Source organism: Nothobranchius furzeri, chromosome 18 (genome assembly GCF_043380555.1).
Source record: "Nothobranchius furzeri strain GRZ-AD chromosome 18, NfurGRZ-RIMD1, whole genome shotgun sequence".
NCBI classification, from domain to species: Eukaryota; Metazoa; Chordata; class Actinopteri; order Cyprinodontiformes; family Nothobranchiidae; genus Nothobranchius; species Nothobranchius furzeri.
In genome coordinates this window covers 16,120,506-16,146,943 of record NC_091758.1, presented here as the reverse complement: position 1 = coordinate 16,146,943, position 26,438 = coordinate 16,120,506, and the positions used below count along the sequence as shown (strand labels likewise).

The 26,438-nt window shown below is 42.0% G+C and overlaps 1 protein-coding gene across 3 annotated transcripts in view; it reads left to right on the top strand.

Moving 5' to 3' along the window:
- The window catches only part of rab11fip5a (RAB11 family interacting protein 5a (class I)), a 41,884-nt gene that overhangs the window by 5,527 nt on the left and 9,919 nt on the right, over positions 1-26,438 (top strand). For 2 of the 3 annotated variants that reach the window (XM_070547007.1, XM_070547006.1), the window contains exons 2-3: positions 23,663-24,174; positions 24,371-24,944. In XM_070547007.1, coding sequence (XP_070403108.1) covers positions 23,663-24,174; positions 24,371-24,944 — 1,086 coding nt within the window. Of the gene's footprint in view, positions 1-12,895; positions 13,017-23,662; positions 24,175-24,370; positions 24,945-26,438 lie in introns of those variants that run through there. The other variant, XM_070547008.1, reaches the window with a different exon arrangement.

The window sequence follows — 26,438 nt, the reverse complement described above, 5'->3', positions numbered from 1 at the left end:
AATGAATGGGGCCATGTATCGTGAGATTCTGAGCCAAAACCTCCTTCCATCAGTGAGAGCTTTGAAGCTGAAACGTGGCTGGGTCTTCCAACACAATGATCCCAAACACACCGCCCGGGCAACAAAGGAGTGGCTCCGTAAGAAGCATTTGAAAGTCCTGAAGTGGCCTAGCCAGTCTCGAGACCTCAACCCCATAGAAAATCTGTGGAGGGAGTTGAAAGTCCGTGTTGCTCGGCGACAGCCCCAAAACATCACTGCTCTCGAGAAGATCTGCATGGAGGAATGGGCCAAAACACCAGCTACTGTGTGTGCAAACCTGGTAAAGACCTATAGTAATCGTTTGAACTCTGTTATTGCCAACAAAGATTATGTTACAAAGTATTGAGTTGAATTTTTGTTATTGACCAAATACTTCCACCCTGATTTATGAATTCATGGATTTTTTTTCACATTCTGTCTCTCACAGTTGAAGTGTACCTATGATGAAAATTACTGACCTCTGTCATCATTTTAAGTGGGAGAACTTGCACAATCGGTGGCTGACTAAATACTTTTTTGCCCCACTGTATTTGTGATCTTGTCTTATACACATTGATGCTGCTATGATACATTTGAGGTGAATTTCATACTTTGTAGTTAATTCAAGCATCCAGAAGTAAGTCTTTGTTTGTATTTATGTTTATGAAAGTAGACTGTAGTTAACATATTCGCTCCAAGTTGTTTTCCACACAGAGATGATCACCTCCCTATAGTAGTGAGCAGAAATCAAAGCCTATCTCAGTCTAAGGGCTGATTGGAATGAATTCTTCCTGGTCAGTCTTTTAAAACATAATATTTCTAGTTATCTAGAAAGAAAGATGATGGTAGAAATGTAGCTCACCTTCAGACAAAACCTTCATTCTAGTTAGACTTTTATTTTGAAGGGAAACTGCCTAGATCTGCACCAATATTTAATAGGTTTCCCCACGGACCAGGTTTTACTGGCGGACAGTTTCTGGTTGTCCTGAAAACACACCAAAGCCTCCAGAAGCTTCCATGTGGTGCTGTTCATTGTCTCACCTGAGTTAGAGCAGCAGCTGCCCTCAGATGTGTGAAGGTAGCATCTTTACACCGAGTTACTGGAAAGGTGGGCGTCAGGTGAATTCCCCTGCAGGGTTCTAGTCTCGCTTGAGGAAACGACATAATCATGACTAGATCAGCAAGGGCCTAGCCTTGTTGCTAACACAGATTTATTTCTGCTGTGCTTTTTGCTGAATATTATGTGTTTTTGTAGAGTTTTTCTTCATAATCAAGTTCCTATCCAGATGTAAATTGTTACGATTCAGCTGTATGATTTGTATTATTTGTGCTTGTGCTGCAGGTCTGGGTAATGTTTTTTATTTGCTATCAGTTTCTCCCTCAGTCACACGTCCTGTTAAATAAAACAGCAAAAGAAAAGATGTTGTTTAGGACCCGATGAAAGAATTTTTATTTATCTGCTGGTATTGATCGTGCAGCCTGGACAACATTACAACTTTTAAAATGGTGTTACCTGAACAGTTGAACTGCTACAAATGTTTGTCCAAAATATTTTTGGGGAAACTGGTCAAATAAACAAAAATTTGATGAAAACCATCAGAAGAACATTTCCTTCTTTCTCACAAGATCTTAATTTTAAACTGTAAAGCATTTAAAATTGTTATCAAATAATTTTTAAATAACAAAATTATCAAATGTTGAAAACCAGATTTTTTTCTAAAGATTGGACTCATTATATGAGACAAACTGACATGTTTATGAAGCACTAAATCCCTCTCATGTAAAGTGTTTTCAGCAGTTTATTCTTGACATTTTCGGTACCCTCCAGAATGAGCTGTTTCAGGGCTCTGTCACAAGCTAGAGCTGGTCACACCCATCCATCCTCGATTGGCTGCTGTAAGCTGAGGAGCTCTGATATCCTGGAGGGGTTTGGAGTAGAGCTGCTGCTCCTCCAGCAGCTGCTAGCATGTGAGAGATGGTTGTGATTAGGGGTTGTATGAACTAGTCGACTTCACGGCTCTGTAGTGACTTTTTATGCCTGTCATCGACTAGTCGCTGTCACATGATAATGACTGACAAGATGCAGTCCTCGGAAAAGACAGCAGGTGATGAGCCCCTGCGTCGGGAGGTGGTAAAACGGACATTTAACCAAACTGTGACCTTTTCCCTCTTGCAATTTTACCTTCCCCTCACCCCCATCCTAACCTTAACCAGTTTGCGCATGCAAAGCTCTGATCGTTGACGCGCTCCAGACATCTGCATACTGAGCACCGCCAAATCAGGTGTCACCACCTCAAAAACAAATTAAACATGCGATCGTTCATGTCGGCTCATTTCCTTTCATGTTTTCTGTCTGTTATTTGTGCCTGATGCGTTTCGCTTCTGTGGAGCGAGGCGCATCACCTGTTTTGTTCTCCGGTGACGCACCCCCAAAATTCCACTATCTCCGCTCCGCTCCGGCAAGAACTCCGCAGCAAAAACTGTCCCGTTGTAGTCGGACGGCGAGCAGCGGCACTCCGCTGTTTTTGCGGTCGGTAGATCTTTTAGAACTGCAGTTCAAAGGTAACTCATAAGGTGAATATATATGAACCCAGGTAGCAGTTTTTCTTTAGGATTGAGAGGAGATGCAGGAAGATAATAAACAGGCAGGACAGAAAAATAGTCAAATAAAAACAAGTTAGTTTTTGTACCTGCTGGTTGCAACAAACAGACACCATTGAAGGTAATCAGAAGTGAGGAACAGAAAATGAAATAATTATTTTAATGTTTAGAGCAGCAGGAACTCCGAGAGGCTGCAGGCGCATCAGTGAGTTTGCGGCCGCTGCGCAGGGGGAGGGGGGAGAGGGCTGAAGCAGAAACTACCGTTGTTAAAAGAGATGTGTTAACTTAGAAAATGTGGGCGCAATATTAATTGTCAAACTCCAGCGAACCTACCGACCCCCCCACCCCCCCACCCCGTGCCGCTTCAGGTGTATGACATCATCAATGACTAGTCGAAGTCGACTCGATTTTCATTACTTGACTGTTGACTTTAAAAAAAATGAAGTCATGCAACCCCTATTGCAGACACAATGGCGCAAAAGGTGAGCTTTGCATAATATTTTTTTATTTTATTTAAAGAGCCAACTTTCCTTAAAAACAAAAGTATTTGAGTGAAAATGAACAAGTGGGCGTGTGTCCATGTAACCCCGTTTTCAAACCTCATCGTTGGTATTTTTAAGTGTACAAATTGTTATGTTTGACCGGGTTTCTAAAAACACCACTAGTATGACTATAACCAGGCTGGAGATGTTTCCAGGTTTTGATTGTGTGTTTTTAAGCACAGTGCTCGGTTGTGTGAGAGCGTTAGGAGGATGTTAGTGGTGAAATTGAAGCTCATGGCATCCAGATGTGGAATGTGCTCTGGATCCAGTGGTCAGTCTACTGTTCCTGCTGCTGACACAGGAATCCAGGCTGCTAGTAGGAACCCAGGGGTTTAAGCATCAATAACCAGCTACTGTGTTTTGGTTCTAAACAAGAACTACGAACTCCTCCCTTGGAAACACGAACACATGGTTAGACCAGATGTGAAAGGACCTCCGCTTGTTTGAAACGGCATTGGCTGCCAGAACTACATTTTCAGCTGTCTTTCCTCTTGAAATCAAGTATTTCTGTATGACTGACAAAAATTAAGGATTCACTGCTCACAAGGTGACTTTTTTATTAAGTCTCCATGGCTTCATCATAGACACAAAATGAATAAGCACACGGTTCAAACTGGAGTCAGTTAGGGTTACATAAAATTTTAAAGTTGGACAACTTTGCATAAGTCTCTAGAAACCAAATTAATTAGTCAAAATAAAGTAGGGACCTCTGAATAAATATACATTTCATAAAGACTAAAAGATTGTTTTAATGTCTTAAATGAGAAAAAATACTGCAAATTAAAGTACTTGTGATTTTAACTTAATGTTTTTTTAATTCAACTTTGAAACTTTTTTGGGCCCCTGACAGCTGTGGGCCCTTAGAATCTTCATAATCTTTCGCCGCTTTACGGCGCCCCTGGCTCTGGCATCAACATTGGACAATTTACATGGGCTTTTCTTTGAGACACAAGTAGATAGAGGTACTTAAGTCCTTTATTTTGAAGAAGAAAAAAAAGATGCATTTCCTTCTTCTTCTTCGACGATGTATGGCGGACTGCTCTGTTGACTGTTTTCCGTAGCGGTGAGTCTGTCATGTTGTTTGTTGTTCAATTGCATGAGAAGACCGTTTGAAAGAATGCTGTAGATTTCGCCCCATGACCGAGCTCTGTCCACGGGTCATGTCCAGACTAAATCTTTACATAAATAGGATTGTTTTCCAGGCTAGCATAATGATGCGGGTTATTCAGAGAACATCTGACCTGATTCTATTTTCCTTTAAAGCATTTAAACCCCAGTCTGTTCTGCTTTGGTCAAATTGAGACACAGGATCACTTTAAAGATATCCCTCACTGAAAAAAACATTTTTAATGATTATTTCTGATTATAATCAGTCACTCTGAGTTTTTCATGCTGGCTGAACATGAAAATAATCTCCTGCACCTAACTTCTGCATTAGCTTCTGATAGAATACAGACGGTGAAACTCTAGGATTAGAAAAGTATGACAGATCTACGTCACACTGTCAATTCACATTCATGGACTCACCCATCTTGACTCACGACGGGGAAGGCTGTTGTTGATTTAGCATCCAGGAAACGGCAGAGAATGTCTTTGCTAGTAGAAGCTAACCATTAGCATTAACAACTCCACCACACAGGAGAACGTCTTCAAACTTGAGTTATTTTTGGAGATGAAACATCAGTGTTGCAAAGTAAACAGGCAGTGGTAGATTCACTTTGCTTTTAGCCAGTCCGAGACAAGATGTCCAAATATCAAGAAATAAGACTCCGAATTATGCCGTCTGGAGCTACTTTCTCCTACAGCTAACTTCTTCATCCTCAAACAGGTACATCTGACCTTTTATTCCCCAGAGAACAACTTACAAGGCATTCGTTCCTACTAGAGACCCCTGCAGATGTGTTAAACAATGAGTAAAGCTGACCTTTAATACAGTTTTCATGCCAGCTGTGTGCAGTGAATTACAACCATTTTATGTAAACTCTTTACCTGCTGGCATTCCTGCTTTGCAGTCATACCAGATTCTCCGTAGGGAGCCCAAGTCACTCCCATTCAGACCATGGGTCTATGGAAGAACGAAAATAAAAGAATGCAAGTCTACGGGGCTAAAAACACTATTTTCTAATTCCGCTTTTTATGTGCCATGCATTTCACATATGATGTTTGCAAATTTTAGATGCATTTTCATACCAAAGCACTTCTTTTCTAGTCTATTTTATTATAAATCTGGTGCAGTGGAAGCAGCAGGACAGATGGTAAGAGGATGAGCAGAAGCAGAGCTGAGAAATATAACAACACCTGCTGTCTGTGCCATGAAGACATCTGAGTCTCTCATGAAGTGTCCTGACCAGGATGAACATCTTTCTTATCCTTGCCACCTTGATAGGGCTGCACGATATTAGGAAATCCTGCGATATTCGATAACAGTGCTTAATATTGCGATATCAATATTACTCACGATAAATGAACAAATATGAAGTATGCAATGTTGATGTCGTCTGGCGTGTGACGTCTGCTCTGGGTTCAAAGCAAACAAAAACTAATGCATGAATTCCATTACAACATAACATTTTTAATGAAAAAATATGCAGCTGCACCTGCTACTGTATTAGCAGCAAAACAACAAACTGCATGCATGCAGTTTCTCAGTGACTTTAAAACATCACCTCCACCATAAAACTTTTTCTGATGCTCCAAATACAGAAAAACATCCCTTACCAGGGTTTTTGAATAAAAAAATAAAAAAATCAGAAAATAAGTTTAAATGTTAAATAATAGTTAACATCACTTAAATGCAACAGCAAATTCTCATTGCTACTGAACATTTTCTTCACTTATGTGGTTATGATATAAGGCTGTTGCTGCTATTGGGAAGTAAACTATGCTGGGCCAAACTAGGAGAAGAAGGTATGAGGGAAAGAGAAAAGCAATTGTCTACCTTTCAGAAGAGGAACTGGCAAAAAAAAAAACTACATGGAAAATATGTGAAAACGTTTGTTTTTAACCCCAAATTGAACAAGTTTACCTAGATCTTAAAAAGCAGCTCAGATGATGAAACTGCAACTATGATTCTGGTAACAAGCTAACAAATTGAACTAGCTCCTCTTAAGATAACCGGCTAGCAGAGCTTCTGACTGACAGTTTATGTGCAGCAGCAGCAAATCAACTATCCTGATTAACAAGGTTATAAAAGCTCATAAATGAAAAATCACTTTGATGTGTGGGGGAACTTTTCCAAGCCCTCTTTAGCAGGGTGGGACTGGGAGGAGAGTGCTGTAGCCTTTTAGCTGGAAGCTAACCGGAGCCTGGGGCTAACATCACCACCCGGTGGAACACTAGCGACATGGAGGTAGGTGGGTTGGTTCACCGGCACGTTTCGGAGTCAGCCCGGTTATTATCAGCTGCTTAATGACACCGAGCGGAGTCACGTTCACGTTTGAAAGCAGCGCTGATTCCAGAAACCTCAGCACAAAGTGCGTTCATTAATCTGAGCCAGCATGACGAACTAGGGAACGGCGCCGCTAAGTTCGGGTGTTGCGTTCCACCCATCCTAAAAGGGTCTTCGTAGGGGGCAGGCGTATTACGTGAACGGACCCATCTGATTGGCCGCATATCAGAAGGGCTACATTTGATTGGTCAAATCATACTTCCGCGTAAAAAAACAGAGCTGGTTTACAAAAAGTTGATGTATGACACGGATGGAAATGTTTGAACCAAACATTTATCGCTGTTTTTGACGTGCTTTGCGATGGGCCTATCGCACGTCCTGTTATCCCGATGATGATAATTTTTTGATATATTGTGCAGCCCTACACCTTGAGTAACATTTTAAAAACACATTCTTCTGACTAAGTGTGAAAAGCAACATGGTGGCTTTCCCTGGTTCTGATTCAGAGCAGGCTCTCAGTGGCTCAGCAGATATGCATACATGTGTTGTTATTTTCTGCCATGGTTTGTCATTGTTGGATAAATAGTCTGCAGTATGTGATGGATTCCTGGTAGAATGTTGAGTTCAGGTCTACTGTGGCCCAGGGATGGGCTGCAGTGATGAAGTGGAATCCTGCTGGGGTGGGTGGAGTGTTGTGATTTCCTGTTTTCTCGATGGAACAACAGATATGCAGCCATGGGTGTGCAGATCTGGGGAATGTTTCTGATGGGAGGAATCTGTGCAGATTCACAAATTCACTAAAGTATGGCAGACTGTTGACTCAAAGTTTTAGTTTAACTGCTTCGTCCTGATTGGTCTGTGGTTTATACATGAGCTGCTGCGTTTGAGGAAGTGAGTTTTTCTGGGTGTGTGAGCTTCCAAATGTGTTCTCCTGTTTTTTGGCCTCATGTCTGTTAGCCTGTGTTCATATTTATTATTATCATGTTTATTCACTAGTCACATGACCTTTTTAAAAGTTTAGTTAGGTTAAAAATAAAAAGCTTTTTCTCATTATTTGATTTGATGTTATTCATGATTTTTTTGTTTGAGCCTGAAAGAATCGGACAATTCTGATATTGTTGTAAACACTAAATTTGGTCATTTTTTACCTATTTAATTTTTTGGGATAATTTAAACACAAAAGTGGTAAACTAGAGCCAGGTCTAAACCAGGACCAGGTCTAGGTCTAAACCAGGACCAGGTCTAAACCAAGACCAGGTCTAAACTAGAGTCAGGTGTAAGCCAGGACCAGGTCTAGGTCTAAACTAGGGCCGGGTCTAAACTATAGCTGGGTCTAAACCAGCACCAGGTCTAGGTAGGGCTGGGCGATATGGCAAAAATAGAATATCACGATTTTTCCAATATTTTATCACGATTTCGATTTTATCACGATTTTTTATCCATGAATAGCATAACTTCAATTGTGTATTAAAGAAGAGAAACACTGAATAAATAAACATTTATTCATATTAGGGATAATCAGCACAGTGCTAACACACTTATATTTTAAACTCACACCAGAGATGATAAAAGCCCTGAGAGAAACTATTACAAAAATCAGTTTTTCTCGATTTTCAAGTAACTTAACATAAATTAAAATCGTAAACATATTTAAAGTGCAAACATGTCAATTGCAAACGTATTGTGCAAACATTAACTTATTGAAAATACTATGTAGCTCCCAGTTGCTCATGTAGTGGATAGTTAAGCTCAAATACGGCTCTGATGTGCGGCTGGACCAGAGATTGCTTGTGGTAGCAAATAACTGCGCATTCTGAATATTTTCTGCAACAAATCTCTAAATAAAGTAAAATTTTCCAGTGCAGATTGGAGACAACCCATAGAAGCACTGATTTGATCTCATTTCAGAGATAAATGGAAAAAATAGAACAGGTTAGATGCACCTAATAAATAAAATTACTAACAAACTCAGGAATCTTTCTTTGCTTCACTGTTCTGTTGCTGAAAATATCACTAATGCGGATCAAAGGAGATACACAGATGAATGCACCTCTTATTATTTGGAGACTACATTTACTGCAGCTGGCAGAGGCAGAGATTGTTTCTATTGATACACGGGAGTTTACAGAATCATTTTAAATTGTAATAGGGGAAGACTGCAGGAGGGAGCGGTAAAATACAGAGGTCCCCAGCAAAAACAAGAAACTTTACGAGTCTGATGAAACCCGCTGGTTTTCCATCAGGCAGTCACGGGGCAGCTCCAGCGACCCAGTGACCGAGCTCAGTCCGGTACCGACACGGCTCGGCAGAGGGTGGACGAGCCGAGGCGACGTCGTGCTCTGCTTAAGAAGCGGTGTTACCGTAAATCCTCTAATACAGGCCGGTATTCAATTAAAGGCCGGGTCTCCAATTTTGGCCGGTGTCAGAGTCAGCGGAGGTAAATAATGGCCGGTCTCTTATTGTGGCCGGATGGAATGTGGTAACAAGCAAGTACAAGCGTCCCAGCGGCAGGGTTATAGTCCCTAAATCAACCAGCAGGGGGCAGTAGGGGTTCACGCAGACATTTATTAGGCTTTTTCTTCAAGCTTTATAACGCTTCAGACACGATCCTCTATCACGCTCCTACCACACAGAGTCACGGTGTCAGTTAACCATGCTAATTCAACCCGCTCCACAGAACACACATCACCTTCCCTGTGGCTTACATAACACTCACACAACACGCAAATCAGCACATAGGAACTAGCAGAACGATAGGAAACACATATAACACAATACCCAGAATGCACCTGGCTTACAACCCCAGCCAGGTCATTACACTATCAAGTTCAAAGAGAACGTGCTGATTATGCTGCAGAACACTATGGGGAGCAGCAGTAGGGGGTGTATGAACTACAGTAATCCCTCGTTTATCGCGGTAGATGCGTTCCAGACCTGGCCGCGATAGGTGAAAATCCGCGAAGTAGGGACTCCCAGCATGCCCCTCGCGGGGATTCCCTCCACGTCGCATCTACGTCACAAACCGCGGCTATAAACGGAAGTCGCCTTTACAGCTCAGTCATCGTTTCTTCAGATTCATGATCAGAGTTTCCAACCTACCGATCAATCCAACGAACTATCAGCTCATAGTAAGTTATCTTACTTACTTCTGGAAAGCCCGGCATTTCTGTGTCACTTCGTTGACGCTCGAACGCTCGGGGGTTTCCTAGAGCAGCCGGCGTTTCACCGACGCTCTCACTTCCGCGTCTGTGAAACCACGCTCCCTATTGAATTATCGTATGATCACATTCTCTGTGATCAGCAATGCGCTGTGCCAGACCGTAGGTACTGACACGCGATCGTTCATGTCGGTTCAATTCCTTTAATGTTTTCTGTCTTTTATTTGCGCCTGATGCATTTCGCTGCATGCTGTGGAGCGGGGCGGTGCGCGCATCAACTTGTCCTCCAACGCACTGATCACTGATACGGCCGCCAAACAGCGAGCGCTCCGCTGTTTTTGCGGTCGGTAGATATTTTAGAACTGCAGTTCAAAGGTAACTCATGAGGTGAATATATATGAACCCAGGCAGCAGTTTTTCTTTAGGATTGAGAGGAGATGCAGGAAGATAATAAACAGACAGGACAGAAAAATAGTCAAATAAAAACAAGTTAGTTTTTGTACCTGCTGTTGCAACAAACAGACACCACTGAAGGTCATCAGAAGTGAGGAACAGAAAATGAAATAATTATTTTAATGTTTAGAGCAGCAGGAACTCCGAGAGGCTGCAGGCACATCAGTGAGTTTGCGGCTGCTGCGCAGGGGGAGGGGGGAGAGGGCTGAAGCAGAAACTACCGTTGTTAAAAGAAATGTGTTTAACTTTGAAAATGTGGGCACAATTTTAATTGTCAAAAACTCCAGCAAACCATTAGTTCATTTTGCTCAAATAGAAATAGAGGCCTGCCTCTAATACTGGCCCTCCTTCCAATAAAGGCCTGGAGCTTGATGAGCTTGAGTCAAATACAGGCCCGGGCCTGTATTAGAGGATTTACGGTATTTTCCTGCTTCAGAAGAAGCGTCCAACGTGTTTTTACGCTTTCTCCGAGACATGTCACGTCGCTAAGTTGTTAGCGCCGCGCGCTAAGGAAACCCTGCGTTCCTCTTCGGAACGAAAACCTCGTTGTCGCTCAGCCGCGGCGAAGCCATGTTTGTTCACACACAAGTGAAAACAAGCGGGGCACTAATATATTTTTATGACTCACTCTGATTGGTTAAGGGTCAAACAAAGGCGTGTCATTCGCCTGAGGTAAGTTCCCTTTTCATTCAGAGGCAGAAATTCAACAGCAGAGCTGTGAATCGTGATAAAACGGTCTCTCAAAAATGACAGACCGTCAGATGTGTAGATCGTAAAACGGTCTAAAATCGTCATATCGCCCAGCCCTAGGTCTAGGTCTAAACTATAACCAGATCTAAACCAGGACCAGGTCTAAACCAAGACCAGGTCTAAACTAGAGTCAGGTGTAAGCCAGGACCAGGTCTAAACAAAGACAAGGTCTAATCTAGAGCCAAGTCTAAACCAGTACCAGTTCAGTTTGACACCCGTCCTCTCCGTCCTGACCAACAGAAGCAGTGACTCTCGTATGAGGAGTCTGGGGGTTCTGTCAGAACCAAGAACCACTACAGATACAGTCAACCTATGAAAAAGTCTTTGTTTGAGTGGCTGAGTTGGTTTTGCTTTCATTCTAAACCACCAACATTAATAAGAAGTGAAATTAGCCGTGGAGCAACACAAGTTCATCATCTCTCCTCTTCCTGCTGCTTTTATTCTTTTAATTACAACTCTGACTGTTGAGCATGGAGCAGAATGTATTCATTGATGCTGTTTTCAGATTCATTTTGTTTAGTTAAAATTTTAAACATGAACCATGTTTGTTGTTCTGCTGGTTAAATCATTGCTTATAAATTTAGATCCAAATATTAGAAATACCCTAAATTCTCATGAAGAGCAACCACTGACTGTTCTTTAAAACAGTGTTTATAAGCCAAACTTGGCCTGGGCGGTGTGGCAAAAATTTCAAATCACGGTATTTTTTTAAATTATATCGATTTTCTGGTATTTGATGGTATTTTCACAAGGCCGTGATTACCCAGATTATTCTTATAAGAAAATAATTACTGCACTAGACTGGCCTTAAATAGCCCATTTTACCTTCATGTGCAGAATACCAGTTTTTTCATGTCCAGTCACAGGTAGGTAAATACATAACCCCCTCAAAGTATCCTTGTGAAAAGAAAGCCGTTTAGAAAAAACAACTAGAAAGATAAAATACTGCAGTCAAAATCAACTATTTTTATTGAACACATTTTGCAGATAATCTGTGCAATTAACCATCTTTATGATATAACATCCAACGTTATTGCGTTGGCTATCTCGACCCACCGTTTGCTTTTTTTTTTTTAATATACATATACAGTCCCTTTAGCGAATGTGTCTTTAATGGACGTCTGACTCTGACTGCTACGAACCGTTTTAGCCTTGGAGGTGGAGGGTGCAGATCGAAGCTTGAGACATTCTTGGTATTCCAAGACGTGTTTTCGGCTGAAGTGATGAAGCAAGTCGCTGGTATTACCCCCGCCGGCTACCACCGTTGCTCGACAGCATTTGCAAATAATAGTTGTTTGCTCCACGTCCGAACTTTTAAACCCAAAAAACCTTCAAACAACAGATGTGGGTCCTCTTTTTGGAATAAGTTCTTCTGCGTTCGAAGTTTCGATGTCACCGTGACAGCACCCGCCAGCTGCCATTCTTGGTTTCACCACGTTGTGGTGTTTGTGTGTAGCAGTGAAATGAATCCCCGCTGAAACACTTTCCTTCTACAAACGTTCTGTACATTGTCTAGGCCATTCACCGGTAAAGGGATATGTGAAAAACTCATATCATTACCAAAATAAACACCGGTATTTGGTATGAACCGGTATACCGCCCAAGACTAAGCCAAACATGAGGGACTGTCTCTCTACTCTGTGATCCTCTACAGGGCTCTAGAACCCACCAGAAGAAGGATCAACCTGGTACTGGAGGAGGCATCTTCTGTGATGTCACGTGGGAAAATAAACTTGTTCTTTGCAGTATTTTTATAGAACCAGTTGAGAGCAGACTCTAGCACCAGTCCTGGTCTGGTACTGCAACCCTAAAAAAAACACCTTGAATGTTTTCTAGACAGTTCCTGCTTGAACAGTGAATCTTGTGGAGGAGTTTTTTATATTTTGTGGGAAATCCCTGACATAGCTCCCTGGTTCTGTATCTGGAATGTGAACCTCGCCTTAGCTGCAGGGAGCTGGCTGATGTGTCAGGAGGAGGAGGACTGATACTGTTGTTGGTTCATTGACGTGAAACTCGAGTCCACCAGCAGCCCTTTGAGGCAGCGTGAGCTCCTGCTCAAAAATCTGCCTCGGATGCCTGCAGATGTCAGGAAAAGACATTTTTAAGGTAGTCGAACATAGTTTTATCATCCACTAACAGGGTTTAATTCAGTCAAATGCCACTCAGAAAGTACGCTGTGTGTGGACTCGAGGCATGTTGCCCGAGTCTGGGTGATTTAGGACTGTGTGTACGTGCTTTAAGGGAGTGTCGTTTTCATTTGTCTAAAAGGATATCTGAACGAGTTAAAAACAACAGGCTCGTTAGTGTTTCAGTAACATGCCGCTCCTCTGCACACTCGGCTCCACCTGCTCGGTAGTCGGTACATTGTAATTCTCAGAGCTGGATTGCAGCGAGATTGTTTTCACTGACGTTCTTCATGGGTGTTGCCGTCTCTTCTTGGCTGGACTTGAGGTCAGCAGCAGGATGATGATAATTGCATAACAGCCTGCGTAGTGAAGTATTCAACCTTTTCTTCTCTGCAGCCTACTTCAGTGTGCTTGCTGTTGCAGGGAGCTCTCCAGTCTCTCTCTCTCCGTAATCAAATTAGACCAGAGCAGACCTGCAGATAAGATGACCTGAATCAGAGGTCATCAGTTTCTCTAAGGAGTCACAGCACAGCCCTGCCCTTCATCTAGGGCTGGGCGATATATCGAAGTTACCGATGTGTAATACACGTGACATCTAGTGCACAACTTTTGGTTTTGCGCATGCAGTTATCGCCCATTTATTATCAAGGTGAACTCCTCAATATAAAGTGATATTGATTTTAGGCCATGTCGCCCTGCCCCACCTTCATCTGGTAATAAATGGTATTACTGACACGCTTGTTTTTTGCATTTGTGTTTATGGTTGTGCACAAATTATATTGAGGAGAAAAGTCAAATTCTGCAAACAATCATGTAGCTCTCTTCTTCTGTGGATCCAACGTTGTTTGGGCGATTGGAATCAAACTGTTGGATCTTTAAGGTTTTCGTGTTATTCTGAAGCAGCTGTTGGATGTAGATATTAGCTTCATGATTTTAGCTAAGTGAAAAGGTGACATACCGTATTATGACTAGGGATGCTCTGTTCTGATCACGTGATTTTCAGGAAATCGGAATCGGTGTGAAAAATCTGATTTAATCATTTAAAACAACAAACATTACTTTAAACTTCATCCTATGAAAGAGATGTTCAAACAGAAAACTATGACTTAGTTATAAATTCAAGTTTTTCTACATCAGTATTCTTTATTTCACAGACAACAACTCCACAAGTCCCACAATTGAAAGTATGGAAAGGTGGGTTTTGCCTATGTCTCCTTCAAATGTGCGCCCATATCGGGCTTTTGTTGCCGTCCCCTTTTTTAACTGCAAGGAGAAACAAGTGTCACGCTTTATAAAGGGGATCACTTCTACCCTATCATGTACCACCCCCCTAGAATGTACCAGGCTGAGTTATATATTTCTACCATTTTTGAAAAAAAAAAATTTCACACTTAGCTTTCTATCATGCTTTTACTTTGAAATCCCCTCTGAATGGTGCTACCTTCCGCCCCATTTGAAGGCTAAACTCACTCAAGTGTTTTGGTGTTTTAAACGGTTGATGCAAATAAAAATTCCTGAATAGGGTCAAAAGCAAAAGCAGAAAATGACATCTGAGCAGATAACATACCCCTCAATGATTTTCCGTTATGACACATACCCAGCAGTACTTCCCCTATGGTTCTAGTTCTTGAGAAACAGCTCAGACTTCTGGATTCTTATAGTTCTCTGCTTTTATAGCAACACTGTCTTCATGGTTTGTATATGTGGCAACTTGATTACGTTTATTTACTTGTCTACATGTATTAGTTATCGTAAAAAAAAAAACACGGTTTTTATTCATTCTTCTTCATAGTTTCCTAATTGAAGTCGTTTGTATATTTTAACGACATTCGGGATGACTGGGTAAAAATGCATTTTTGCAGCAGTTTTAATTCTCTGATCTTCTGTTCACAATGACAGATGACTTCACACGTCTCCTGGTGAATAATTGTGCACACATTAAGTCATCCTTAATTTAATTAAAAATTATTTAATTTGAAATCAAGCCCCCACAATGCGGCTCAAAAATTGAGGCCAACCCGGAAGTAAGAGAAATTGCAGTTCCACCCTCATCCACTGGGGGCTGGTGTCAGAAACGAGCAAATCCTCATTGACTCCCATGTTAAAAATACCAATTTCACAGCAGAAATAAACATGTTTACAGCCTGGTACCAAAACATGTTTTTGGTTTAAATGATCTAGTTTACACTCATGACAACTCTGAGGGGGGTGAATGTTTTTCTCACTCTTCTGTTTAAGTGTATTAAAAGCCTAAAATTCTGTATAATTAATGAGCATCAGACCCACGTGACCACAGAGCTAGCTCCGTGGAAAGGCCTCAGTAGAGCCTCGGTCTGGCTTGGAAACTGTTGTGGGATTTTGAGTCTCTGTGTTTGTGTATTCTTTTTTGGATATTTTTTGTGCAATTGCTGTACAAAATGACTTGCTGTGGCATTAATTGCACTAATGGAGCGTCCAAGGAGTGTCCACTTCATTTTCTTTGGTAAGTAAAATTATATTTATGTATTTTAGGTCACTGCCGAGCTGAGCTTAGATTTTCACATGTACTGTTTAACCATGAAATTTAAATGTAATAGGGTAAAACCCAGTGCATTTAACATAATGCTGCACTTTAGAAAATGGGTTGAAATATAACATGTTGGTGGAGCTGGGTTCCGACTATCGGCTTGTGGAGCTCTCGGGAGACCAATGTTTTCCATCCGGTTCTCCCCTCCCGCAGCTTGGCACATCTCTGTCTGATCACGGCTTCTGTCTGCTGTGCGGGCTGCTGGCTTTGGAGATCTGGATGGAAACCGATGTTTTCCACCCGGTTCTCCCCTCCGCGCAGCTCGGCACATCTCTGTCTGATCGCGGCTTCTGTCTGCTGCGAGGGCTGCCGGCTTTCAGTAGCTTTCGGGAGACCTCTGTGTTCCACCCGGTTTTTACCCAGCGGTCAGCCCGGCGTATCTCTGACTCAGAAGCTCTGGTGTTGTGCACAGTTAACTCTGGTTGTAGCTAGGTTGCTACCTCCGTTAGCTTAGCTCCCACCTTTGCGTTAGCTTTGGGTTTGCTTCAGGTTAGCTTGTAGCTAATTCGACTGGGTGTCGTCAGTTGATCCCAGCCTTACAGCCCCACCCTCAGCTCCACCTCTCTTCCCTTTTGTGGAATTGTCTGGGCTTGACGGAACCTGTGACACGGTCAAAATGGCGGTGGTGGCTACCTCCCATTTTGGCACAAAAACGTGTTATTGGAGCCTATGGAAATGAATTGTCCAATATATATGTCGATGTTTGAAATGGTCATTAAATGAGTTTCTCCAGGAAACCCATACAGATGTGAACATCAGGGTGTGGGCGTTGGTGACCCTTTTCTTTCCTGTTTGGGGATCTTTTTGTTTTATTTCTCATCTTTAAACATCTTTTTCCTTCAGCTTCTGTTTTTTGGGTCACTGACATGTAGGTTTTCTTGTTGAGTCAGCAGAACAAAGAAAATGCTTCATTTATTTTAATAAACCCTAAGAAGTCCGACTGAATAGTGATTTTAAGGTCTTGTGACCCAGAACTGGTATCTGACTCATGTAGACTAAAAAGACCGACGTGGCTGAGTGGCATGCATGTGGCCCGGTAGCACAGGAAATCAAACATCCAAAGATACATTTTAGTTTCAGGCTTACTTTTCTTCCTTCCTCCCAGGGCTGATAGTTTCCTGCTGCAGAAACGTGCCCTAGCTGGGGACGTTTGAGTCCTCATCTCACGACTCTCTCTTTTTATTTGAATTTGAACCGATCCGAACGGAGGAGACTTTCCTGTGAGTCACTGTGGTGAACTTGTTGGCACCGCCCCATCCACTGGTGTGCAGCATTTCTAAGAACAGCGTCAGTCAGACTTGTTTTCTGTCACTTATGTAGGACGATTCAATCAGAAACGAGCTTTGTTTCTCTGCGTTGCTCTTGCTCACGGGAACATAAAACACGAAGGCCCCACCACAGGGTTGAGCCACTAAGCAGTGTGACCCTTTGTGATCTTCTGTGATTACAATCATGGTCTCTGTCAGGATTAAACCAAATAATGATCTCAAAATAGAATGTTTTCCTGTGAAAATGTAAAGAAAAGGCATTGTTTCATACAGACATGTTTATTTGTTTCCAAAATAGAATTTTTATTTCTTTTTGACCAACAACAGAACAAATAACCCTTTGACCCTTAAAGTTTTTTTTACAACAGGACTTTCCATGATGATGTAGCAAACCTGTTGGTCTATGGGCAGGACATGTCCTCACACTTTAACACTGGTGCCCAATCTTTTTTTTGGTTTGCTGCAAAACAGCTTCTACATGGATCAGAAGTGGGTGGAGCTAATAACATGCATAGAATCACCCTTTAACCAGCTAATTTCTGCTTTGTGGGAGGAAACCAGAAATATCCCCACGTGTACGGAGAGAATAAAGAAACTCCACAGAAAAGCCTGTGAACCTGCAATAATAATAGTAAATAATGTTGCAGTTATTTTTAATGAAGAACAAATGCAAATTTGGATAGAAAAAAACAACATTTCGGGATGTTTAATGAAGCCTGGTCCCAAATGATCAGACCTGTTCTGCTGCATGGATCAGTGTAGCATGATTGATAGAACTGGTAGCAAACTCCACTTACTTTACTTACAACGGAATCATATACAAACAACTAGAAGGCTTCGCCATGGGAAACCCACTATCAGCCACCCTTTGCGAGTTCTTCATAGAAGATCTGCAACAGAAAGCCATAGCCACTGCCCCCAAGACTGCAAAATACAACTATGGAAACGCTACATAGATGACTTATTACAAATCCTTCCCAAAGGACAAACAGAGACACCAACAAAACACCTGAACAGCATAGACATCACCAACAACATAAAGTTTAAATATGAAGAAGAAAAAGTCAACAGCATTACGTTCATGGACATGAGAATAACAAGGCAGACAGACGAAACTAAAAATAAACACACACAGGAGACCAACACACACGGACCAGTATTGATAAAGGACATCAGAACATCCCACCATATATAAAATGTAGTTATTAGAACATTATACCCCAAAGCACATATAATAACTAGGGATGCACCGATGGATCGGCATTTGATCGTAATCGGCCGATAGCGCCCCTATCGGTTTTGATCGGAATTTTCAAAATAGATCAAAGCCAACCGATCAGGTAGGGTTGTCACGGTAACCAGTGTAGCGCTAAACCCCGGTAAAAAAAAAAGTTGACAATAATAACCGTCTTGTTTTTAAAAAACTATATTATCTTGGTGGGATTACCGTGGCTGCGGTGTAGGCGCGGTGACCCTTACCAGCCAGCGTATCATCTGCAGAAGTTGCCGGCAGCATATGCGCGCTTTGTTTACAACAAAACTTTCTTGAAGCTAAAGCTGAAATAATGGTCAAAGGAGGAGACGGCAGCGCTCAGGAGGACATTTATTATCCCTCAAAGAAGACAAAGTGGGAAGTACGGGCATATTTTAGATATTTGAAGAATGCCGAGGGAGTTTATAGAAGACGGACGGCTATCCTGTTTGCAGCACGTGCAGAAAAAGTGTCTGTGAAAGGCAGCAACGCTTCAAATCTCATGACACATCTGCGTGACCATCACCCACAACTCTGCAGTCAACGCAAGGCAAGCTAACGTTAGCGTTTTAGCTAAAATGCGTGATCCGAGGATTTGGGTTGAGGGAGAATGCAACGAGTCGCTATATAAAGCAGCCGCAGCGCCGCTACCTGCATATAAACCGTGTCACGGACACCCCCATGTTGAAATGACGTGATGCATTACGGGGCTCCCAGGGGCAGAAAAGAGTTGGTCTCTCTCCGAGAATAATTATGAATTTAACAATGATTACTGCCTGATGACATTTTCCCATATCTGCAAAGCTCACTGGAAGGACACAAACCGAGGACACTATTTTCCTGATATACGGATTGCTCAAGTAAGGGTAAAAAAAAGGTATCTGATTAGAAGGCTACTTGAGTACTGAGTATCATCTGATCTAATATTTTTAAAATGATGACATCAAACAGACATAAAATACGAAGTTATGGGCAAATATTGGTATTTTAAAGACTAAAGGGGATAAATGTAAACAAATAAACAACATAATTACAAAATAACACATTTTAGGCAAAATTTAGACACAAACTGAGGACAATATTTCCTGACATACAGGGTTTATTTAATTGTGTGAAAATGTAGCACGTTTAAAAAAAATACCGCGATAATACCAAAAACCGCGGTAATTTTGGTCACAATAACCGTGAGGATAAATTTTCACACCGTGACAACCCTAATACAGACCATTTTAGATTAGGTGACATTTCCTTTATTCCCAGATTATGTAGTTTGTAGCACTCATTATAATGTTGTAGAAAATTTCTGGCCAATCCACGTGATCGGTATCGGTGATCAGCATTCTTTGATATCGGTATCGGTGATCGGCAGCAAAAAACCTGATCGGTGCATCCCTAATAATAACAGAAGAACAGGATCGCAAACTGGAGGTCCGGCACATATAAGCACATTAAAAACCTGCGGATATCGTACATGGGCAATAAGAAAAGGAAAACCACAAACAATAACAGAAAAGAAAAAAGAACCAGACTACGAACACACTAAAGTGCCAAATTAGTGACTACACGTGCTTTCAGCACAATTAGACACTCATTTATATAGTTTGTCAGCAAAAAAGTTGACTTGCTTTTTAACAGCAGTGGTCGTGTTACCTAATAGTTGGCAGATGATCCTGCTCATCTCTTTTGCCATGTTAAATGCCGGTGTTGTTATGCTGTCAGCTATTTGTTGGAGTATTCGTTTTATGTATTTTTGGGGTTCCATAAATTCTTGGAATTATGTTTGCTGTTGGAATCCATTGTTTATAAATTATTTCTGTTATTTTGCTTTTTTTTCTGCAGTGATTTAAAACTTTTCATGTTTTTCTTAAAGTGACAATATGTAGTTTTTACCATTAACCTCTGGAAATATCCATCGAAATGTTGATGTAATTTGAATTAAAAAATGCCCAGTTTTAGAAAAATATTGGCAGTTTCATAACATATAACCATAAAATCTGTTTTAAAATACACGGGAGCAGGTCTAAGGGTGTTTCTCAATGTCAAGCCATTGCATGGCCAGGCGCCTTGCTTACGAGGACACTGTCCTTTGGTCAAAGAAAATGGTTAAATGGAACAGACGTGACCACGGCGGTCACGTGATGTTATGTAACATGGGAGATAACGTTATATTTTATATGTATACGCTTCAATATAAATATATAACGAGCCTTTTAATTTTTTCAATTGTGTATATATTTGTTACATTAAATATGTAAGTGAGGTACTGCCCCCTAGTCACCGAAGTAGCTGCCGGCTTCTGATCCGCCATCCTTTTGAAAATACTGAGCTGTATTCTGGGAAATTTTTGACCAAGGCTAGGCTACAAGACACCTCCCGTGTATCCTTGCTCAGCTAGCTAAACGCTAACAAACGGAGAACACGCGCCTCGGTAGAACATGAACATTGAAACCAAGCCCCTACAATGCGGGTGAAAAATTGAGGCCAACGCAGAAGTGACAAAAATTGCAGTTCCACCCTCATCCGCTGGGGGCTGGTGTCAGAAGCGAGCAAATCCTCATTGACTCCCATGTAAAAAATACCAATTTCACAGCAGAAATAAACATGTTTACAGCCTGGTTCCAAAACATGTTTTTTGTTTAAATGATCTAGTTTACACTCATGACAACTCTGAGGGGGGTGAATTTTTTTCTCACTCTTCTGTTTAAGTGTATTAAAAGCCTAAAATTTTGTATAATTAATGAGCATCAGACACACGTGACCACACAGCTAGCTCCGTGGAAAGGCCTCAGTAGAGCCTCGGTCTGGCTTGGAAACTGTTCCGGGATTTTGAGTCTCTGTGTTTGTGTATTCTTTTTTGGATATTATTTGTGCAAATGTTGGACAAAATGACTTGCTGTGGCATTAATTGCACTAATAGAGCGTCCAAGCAGTCTCCACTTCATTTTTTTGGTAAGTAAAATTATATTTATGTATTTTAGGTCACTGCCGAGCTGAGCTTAGATTTTCACATGTACTGTTTAACCATGAAATTTAAATGTAATAGGGTAAAACCCAGTGCATTTAACATAATGCTGCACTTTAGAAAATGGGTTGAAATATAACATGTTGGTGGAGCTGGGTTCCGACTATCGGCTTGTGGAGCTCTCTGGAGACCTCTGTTTTCCACCACGATTCTCCCCTCCCCGCAGCTCGGCACATCTCTGTCTGATCGCGGCTTCTGTCTGCTGCGAGGGCTGCCGACTTTCAGCAGCTTTTGGGAGACCTCTGTGTTCCACCCGGTTTTACCCAGCGGTCAGCCCGGCGTATCTCTGACTCAGAAGCTCTGGTGTTGTGCACAGTTAACTCCGGTTGTAGCTAGGTTGCTACCTCCATTAGCTTAGCTCCCACCTCCGCATTAGCTTTGGGTTAGCTTCAGGTTAGCTTGTAGCTAGTTCAACCGGGTGTCGTCAGTTGATCCCAGCCTTACAGCCCCAACCTCAGCTCCTCCTCTCTTCCCTTTTGTGGAATTGTCTGGGCTTGACGGAACCTGTGACACGGTCAAAATGGCGATGGTGGCCACCTCCCTTTTGGCCTCAAAAATGTGTTATTGGAGTCTATGGAAACCCATTGTCCAATATTTATATGTCGATGATTGAAACACGTCTTGGCGGTTCCTGGTGACATATCTCCTAGGCAACCAGGGCGAGGCCAAGACATCAAGGCAAAGTTTCTTGGCATTGAGAAACACCCTAAGTCTTTGGCTGACGCCATATTGGATGCCACGTTTCCTTCTACGAAAGCCTGCGAGGACAAAATGCATTTACTGATTTGTAACAAATGGTTACAAAATTGTCACCATTATTAAATGTTGTTGTTTTACACATTTACCTCTTCACTCATTGCCAGTGATGAAAGAGAATCTGACGTTCTTGATATTTTGCTGGATGTTGCACTCCCAGAGATTTTTGACCCTAATGGCCATCCGTTGGTAAGGTCTTACTTGAACATAAAGTACTGCATGCTTGCAATGATTTAGATGTCTACTGCCCCTTATCACCATGGAAACTGCACACTGTCACTTTAATATCCTGTGTTGGGTCTTTTTTAACGTTTTGTATGTGTTTCTGTCTTCTAGCATCTGTTCCATCTGTTATTTGTATTTTTCTTTGTCCATTACTGCAGTGGTTCTTCCTTTATCTGCTGGTAAAATGATGATGTGTTCGTTTTTGGTTAGTGGTGTTATGGCTGCTCATTCCTCTTTTGTGATGTTGCTGTGCTGTGTTCTTTTTAAAATCCCAACTACATTCTGCATTTGTACTTTCATCTGTGATTTGTTGTCATGCTAGTTCTGTAGCTACGATAAATTCTTCATATGGTATCTTTTGTGGTGTTATGGCAAAGTTGAATCCTTTCATTAGTATGCTTTCTTCTGCTTCAGTGAGTTTGTGTTGTGAAAGAGGAGTTTTGTGTGGTTTTATCTTGTTGTTCCTTTTCTCTTTTCTTGCTAATGAGTTTTTTTTACAAATAAGTTTTACTGAACTGTGTAAGAAAAGAACAAAACATGGATTACGGACGAAAACACAGTATGAACACACAAAAGAAGAACACCAAATCCTCCAATCCATGCAGCTACGACCCAGTGGGGTCATTAAACACAACATTTATACTCAAACCTTAGTTTCTTCATGATGGATCTTCACTTACACAAAGTGACACAAACTATTTATCACTAAACAATAAAAACATGCATCAGTTTAGAGAACATCATATCAGACCTGCAGAATTATTAAACAGGTCGTTTGGTGATTATCAGTATTAAAGTATTAAAGTAGGTTCAGAAAAGAAGAGGTTTGCTTTTCTGTCTAGATGAATAAAGCAGTACGGCTGTTCCCTTTTATCCATAACATCTACATAAATTACTGTGTGATTTTAAAAACAATGTTACGTTTCCTAGTAAGCACGACAATCCAACGTGATTTATGAATCGATTCATTCTGTTACCCTGCTAAATACATTAGAAAATAGAAGCTACCTGCAAGCTAAAATAACATTTTATTTTTGTATTTATCTGATCTATTAATAATCAATCACAAATGTTGTTGCAGATTTCCTTTAGTGATGGTCAGCCCTGGCTCACAGACTGACAGCACGGTGCTGTTGCACCATGTGCCACTGAAACAGCTTTAATTGGTTTGGTGAACCTTTTGTTGCACAACACCCGTAGATATCAGAGTTTGTGGACTGGAGTGAATGCTGAGTGTTAAAGGAAGAACCAGAATGGTTCCTTTTGTTTGCATTAAGCATTTATTTTCATAATTTCCTGGATGCAAAGTGTTCCCACAATAAAACAGATCCTAATAAAAGTACAGAGTTGGGTTCAGAGGGTTATTTTTGTGAATTAAACAGCTGTCCTGCTTTGCATTTATTCTCTTATGTGCCTAACCAGAACCACTACAGGTGTTTCTGTTCAGATTCTAAGCTCTGCTAGATCAATGGAAATGAACGATCAAATGTTTTCTTTTTCTCAGAATAATCCCCAGCATCTCTGATCTCTGCTGCAGGTGGTACAGGCTGAACTCTAAGACGGGAAAAAAGGAGAAGGAGCGGGGAGACATTCAGGTGACTATTCAGTTCACCAGGAACAACCTGACAGCCAGCATGTACGACCTCGTCATGAAGGACAAGGGAACCTCCACATTTAGCAAGCTAAAGGAGCGCATGAAGGGGAAGAGGAGACCCAGCGACGAGGACACCTCTTCTGCTGTCCTCCCAGGTGGATACGGGTCTCTGTACCGGATGCGCCAAAGACTGCCGAGTGACGGAGGAGGGGAGGAGGATTATGAGGACGATGAGGGGGGCGAGGTCCGGCGGAGCAAGATGAGAACCTTCTTTTTGAGGGGAAAACTGCGTAAATCATCAGACACTCGCTCCAGCACTTCTCTGGGCTCAGAGAGCAGTGAGTCCTCATCCCGCGGCGGGAGCCTCAGTCCCACAGCCGGTATCAGCGTAGTGGTGTCAGACCTGTCCAACTCCCCCAGCAACAGCAGCAACTTCACAGCGGACAACAGTCCAGGTGAGATAGCTGGAAGAACGGGGCTTGCTTTCACCTTTTGGGCCCTCTAAAGCCACAGTGTGTGTTAAAAGTTTTAATCAAGGGAGAATTTATTTCCAAAAAGGCAAGGTTTGTACAGAAACCCCTAACAAAGTCATTTAGTGGTTGTCTGGAATCTCTCTTGATTCTCGTTATTTCCTGTCGTTTTCTCCTGCAGAGCACCCAACCAACATTTCACCCAAGTCGTCCTCTCTCAAGTGTGAGATTGGCGAGGTCACCATTACAGTGCCTCAGCCTGTCGTGTGTGTGAATGGAAGCCATGTGTACAGCGTCCAGCCCCCGGACCAAGGCTCAGGAAAACCTACAGATTCTTTAGGCCTGGGACTGCTGCAGAAGTCGCTGCCTCTGTCTGTTTCTCTGCAGAACCTCAGCACTCGGGCCTGTACAGACCTCCCCAAGGGCCTTGTGGGAGAGGGCCGACGCTGGTCTTATGACAGGGCTGGTGAGGAGGAGAAAGCTGCCATAGCAGCAGCCCTGGAGAAAAGTGGTCCCATTCTGGGTGTCGAGGACCGGGCTGTTTTACCTAAAGCTGCTTCGTCGTCTTCCTCCTCCAAGGCGGAGTCAGAGAGCCAGGGGAAAAAGCAAAGGAAGAACCTGTTCTCACATGGGCGGAGTGAGTCTGGAGGAAAGAGCCAGAGTCAGTTCAAGGACGAGTCTGAACAGGTCTCTGCTGCCACTGAGGAGAGACACAAGGGTTGGTTTGGATCCAAAGACCCACACAGCAAACCCAGGTGAGATCTCTATCATCACCTTTGATTTGATCAGAGTCTGACTGAACATCAGCAGCTCGGTACAGCCTTAAACCGACCAGGAGCTTTACTAAAAGTGTGAATGTAAACTGAATCTAGGCCAGGAGCTGCCAAATTATCAGAAAACCTGTTGCACTAGTGCGCTCATGCTGTCTGTCTGAGGTTTCAGGTTTACTCCGAGGTTATTTCTTCACATTCATTCAGTAAAAATGAACCATGAGAGCATCAGAGTGGAAATTCCAGGTAGAACACAAACATTCCTCAAACTAGTTTGATGTAAAAGGTAAAAAAGGGTGTGCGTGTGGGTGTGTGTGTGGGTGGAGACAGAGGGTGTGCTAAATAAAATGACCAAACTAGATAAAGTATTTGTAGTGGACATTCCCTTTTTGTGTGGTAAAGTATTGGGATTTTTGTGCTGAGACCATTAACATGAGATTTTTATTGGTTGCTTTAACCCAATTATCTAAATAATACACTTGTAACTGTTTTTCCAAGTTACAGAAACTAACCTGGATCAGTAACAAGTGCCAGAATCATTGTGAGGGATCCACAGTTAATGAGTGTGTCCGTATATTTTATTTACAATGCTAAGGGCTAATCAGGGAAACGTTACAGGTGAGGAGGTGTGTAACGCTCAGAGGGACATGAGTTTAGGTGTGTCTCCTCAGCACCAGCTTAAAAAATGCTTTAAGTTCCTGTAGCGAGTAGTCTCAACAGACCGTAAGGGTTTCGGACCCGAGAGAAGGAGAGTTGGTCTTGTGTGTGTGTGTGTGTGTGTGTGTGTGGGGTGGAGGGAGGGTTACTTTATGATAAAATCCATTTTACTGTGTTTAGTTTTGAAAATCTTGTCTTTTCTCCCTAGAACAGCGGTATTCACTTCTGGGCCTGGATGGCCGATATCCAGTTTGAGCTCGGTTTCAACACACCTGATTTCAGTCAGCAGGTGATTAACAGGCTTCTGCAGAGCCTGATGAGCTGCTGCACAGGTGATTCAACCACTGAATCAAATGTGTTGGAGCAGAGAAACAACTAAAACGTGCCGGATACCGGCCCTCCAGGCCCGGAATTGAGTACCCCTGCTCTACAATGTGAACTGGTTGATGATAATTAGCTCAGCTTTAGTCGACCAACATTGAGTTTTAACCCTGGTGACCTCGCTATGACATAACAAGACCCTCATGTGGCTTCTGGTTCTGTTTGTGTCCATATTAAACAAGGTGATCAGTTATTTGACCTTTAGATAGAACCTCATCAGTATTTAAACAAAGGAAAACATACATATATTTTTTTAAAATACCACAAACAGAAAAAAATACATATCATCATCCCTTCTTCTCTGTTTGAAAAGGAGTAGGCTGAAGTGGAAACTTATATGTCCCTACCCCTTTATACAAGTAATTTTTACTTGTTTACTAAATCTAACACAAAACCTACATTAAAACAAATACTCAGTTTAATCTACTCAAGTATGTTAAA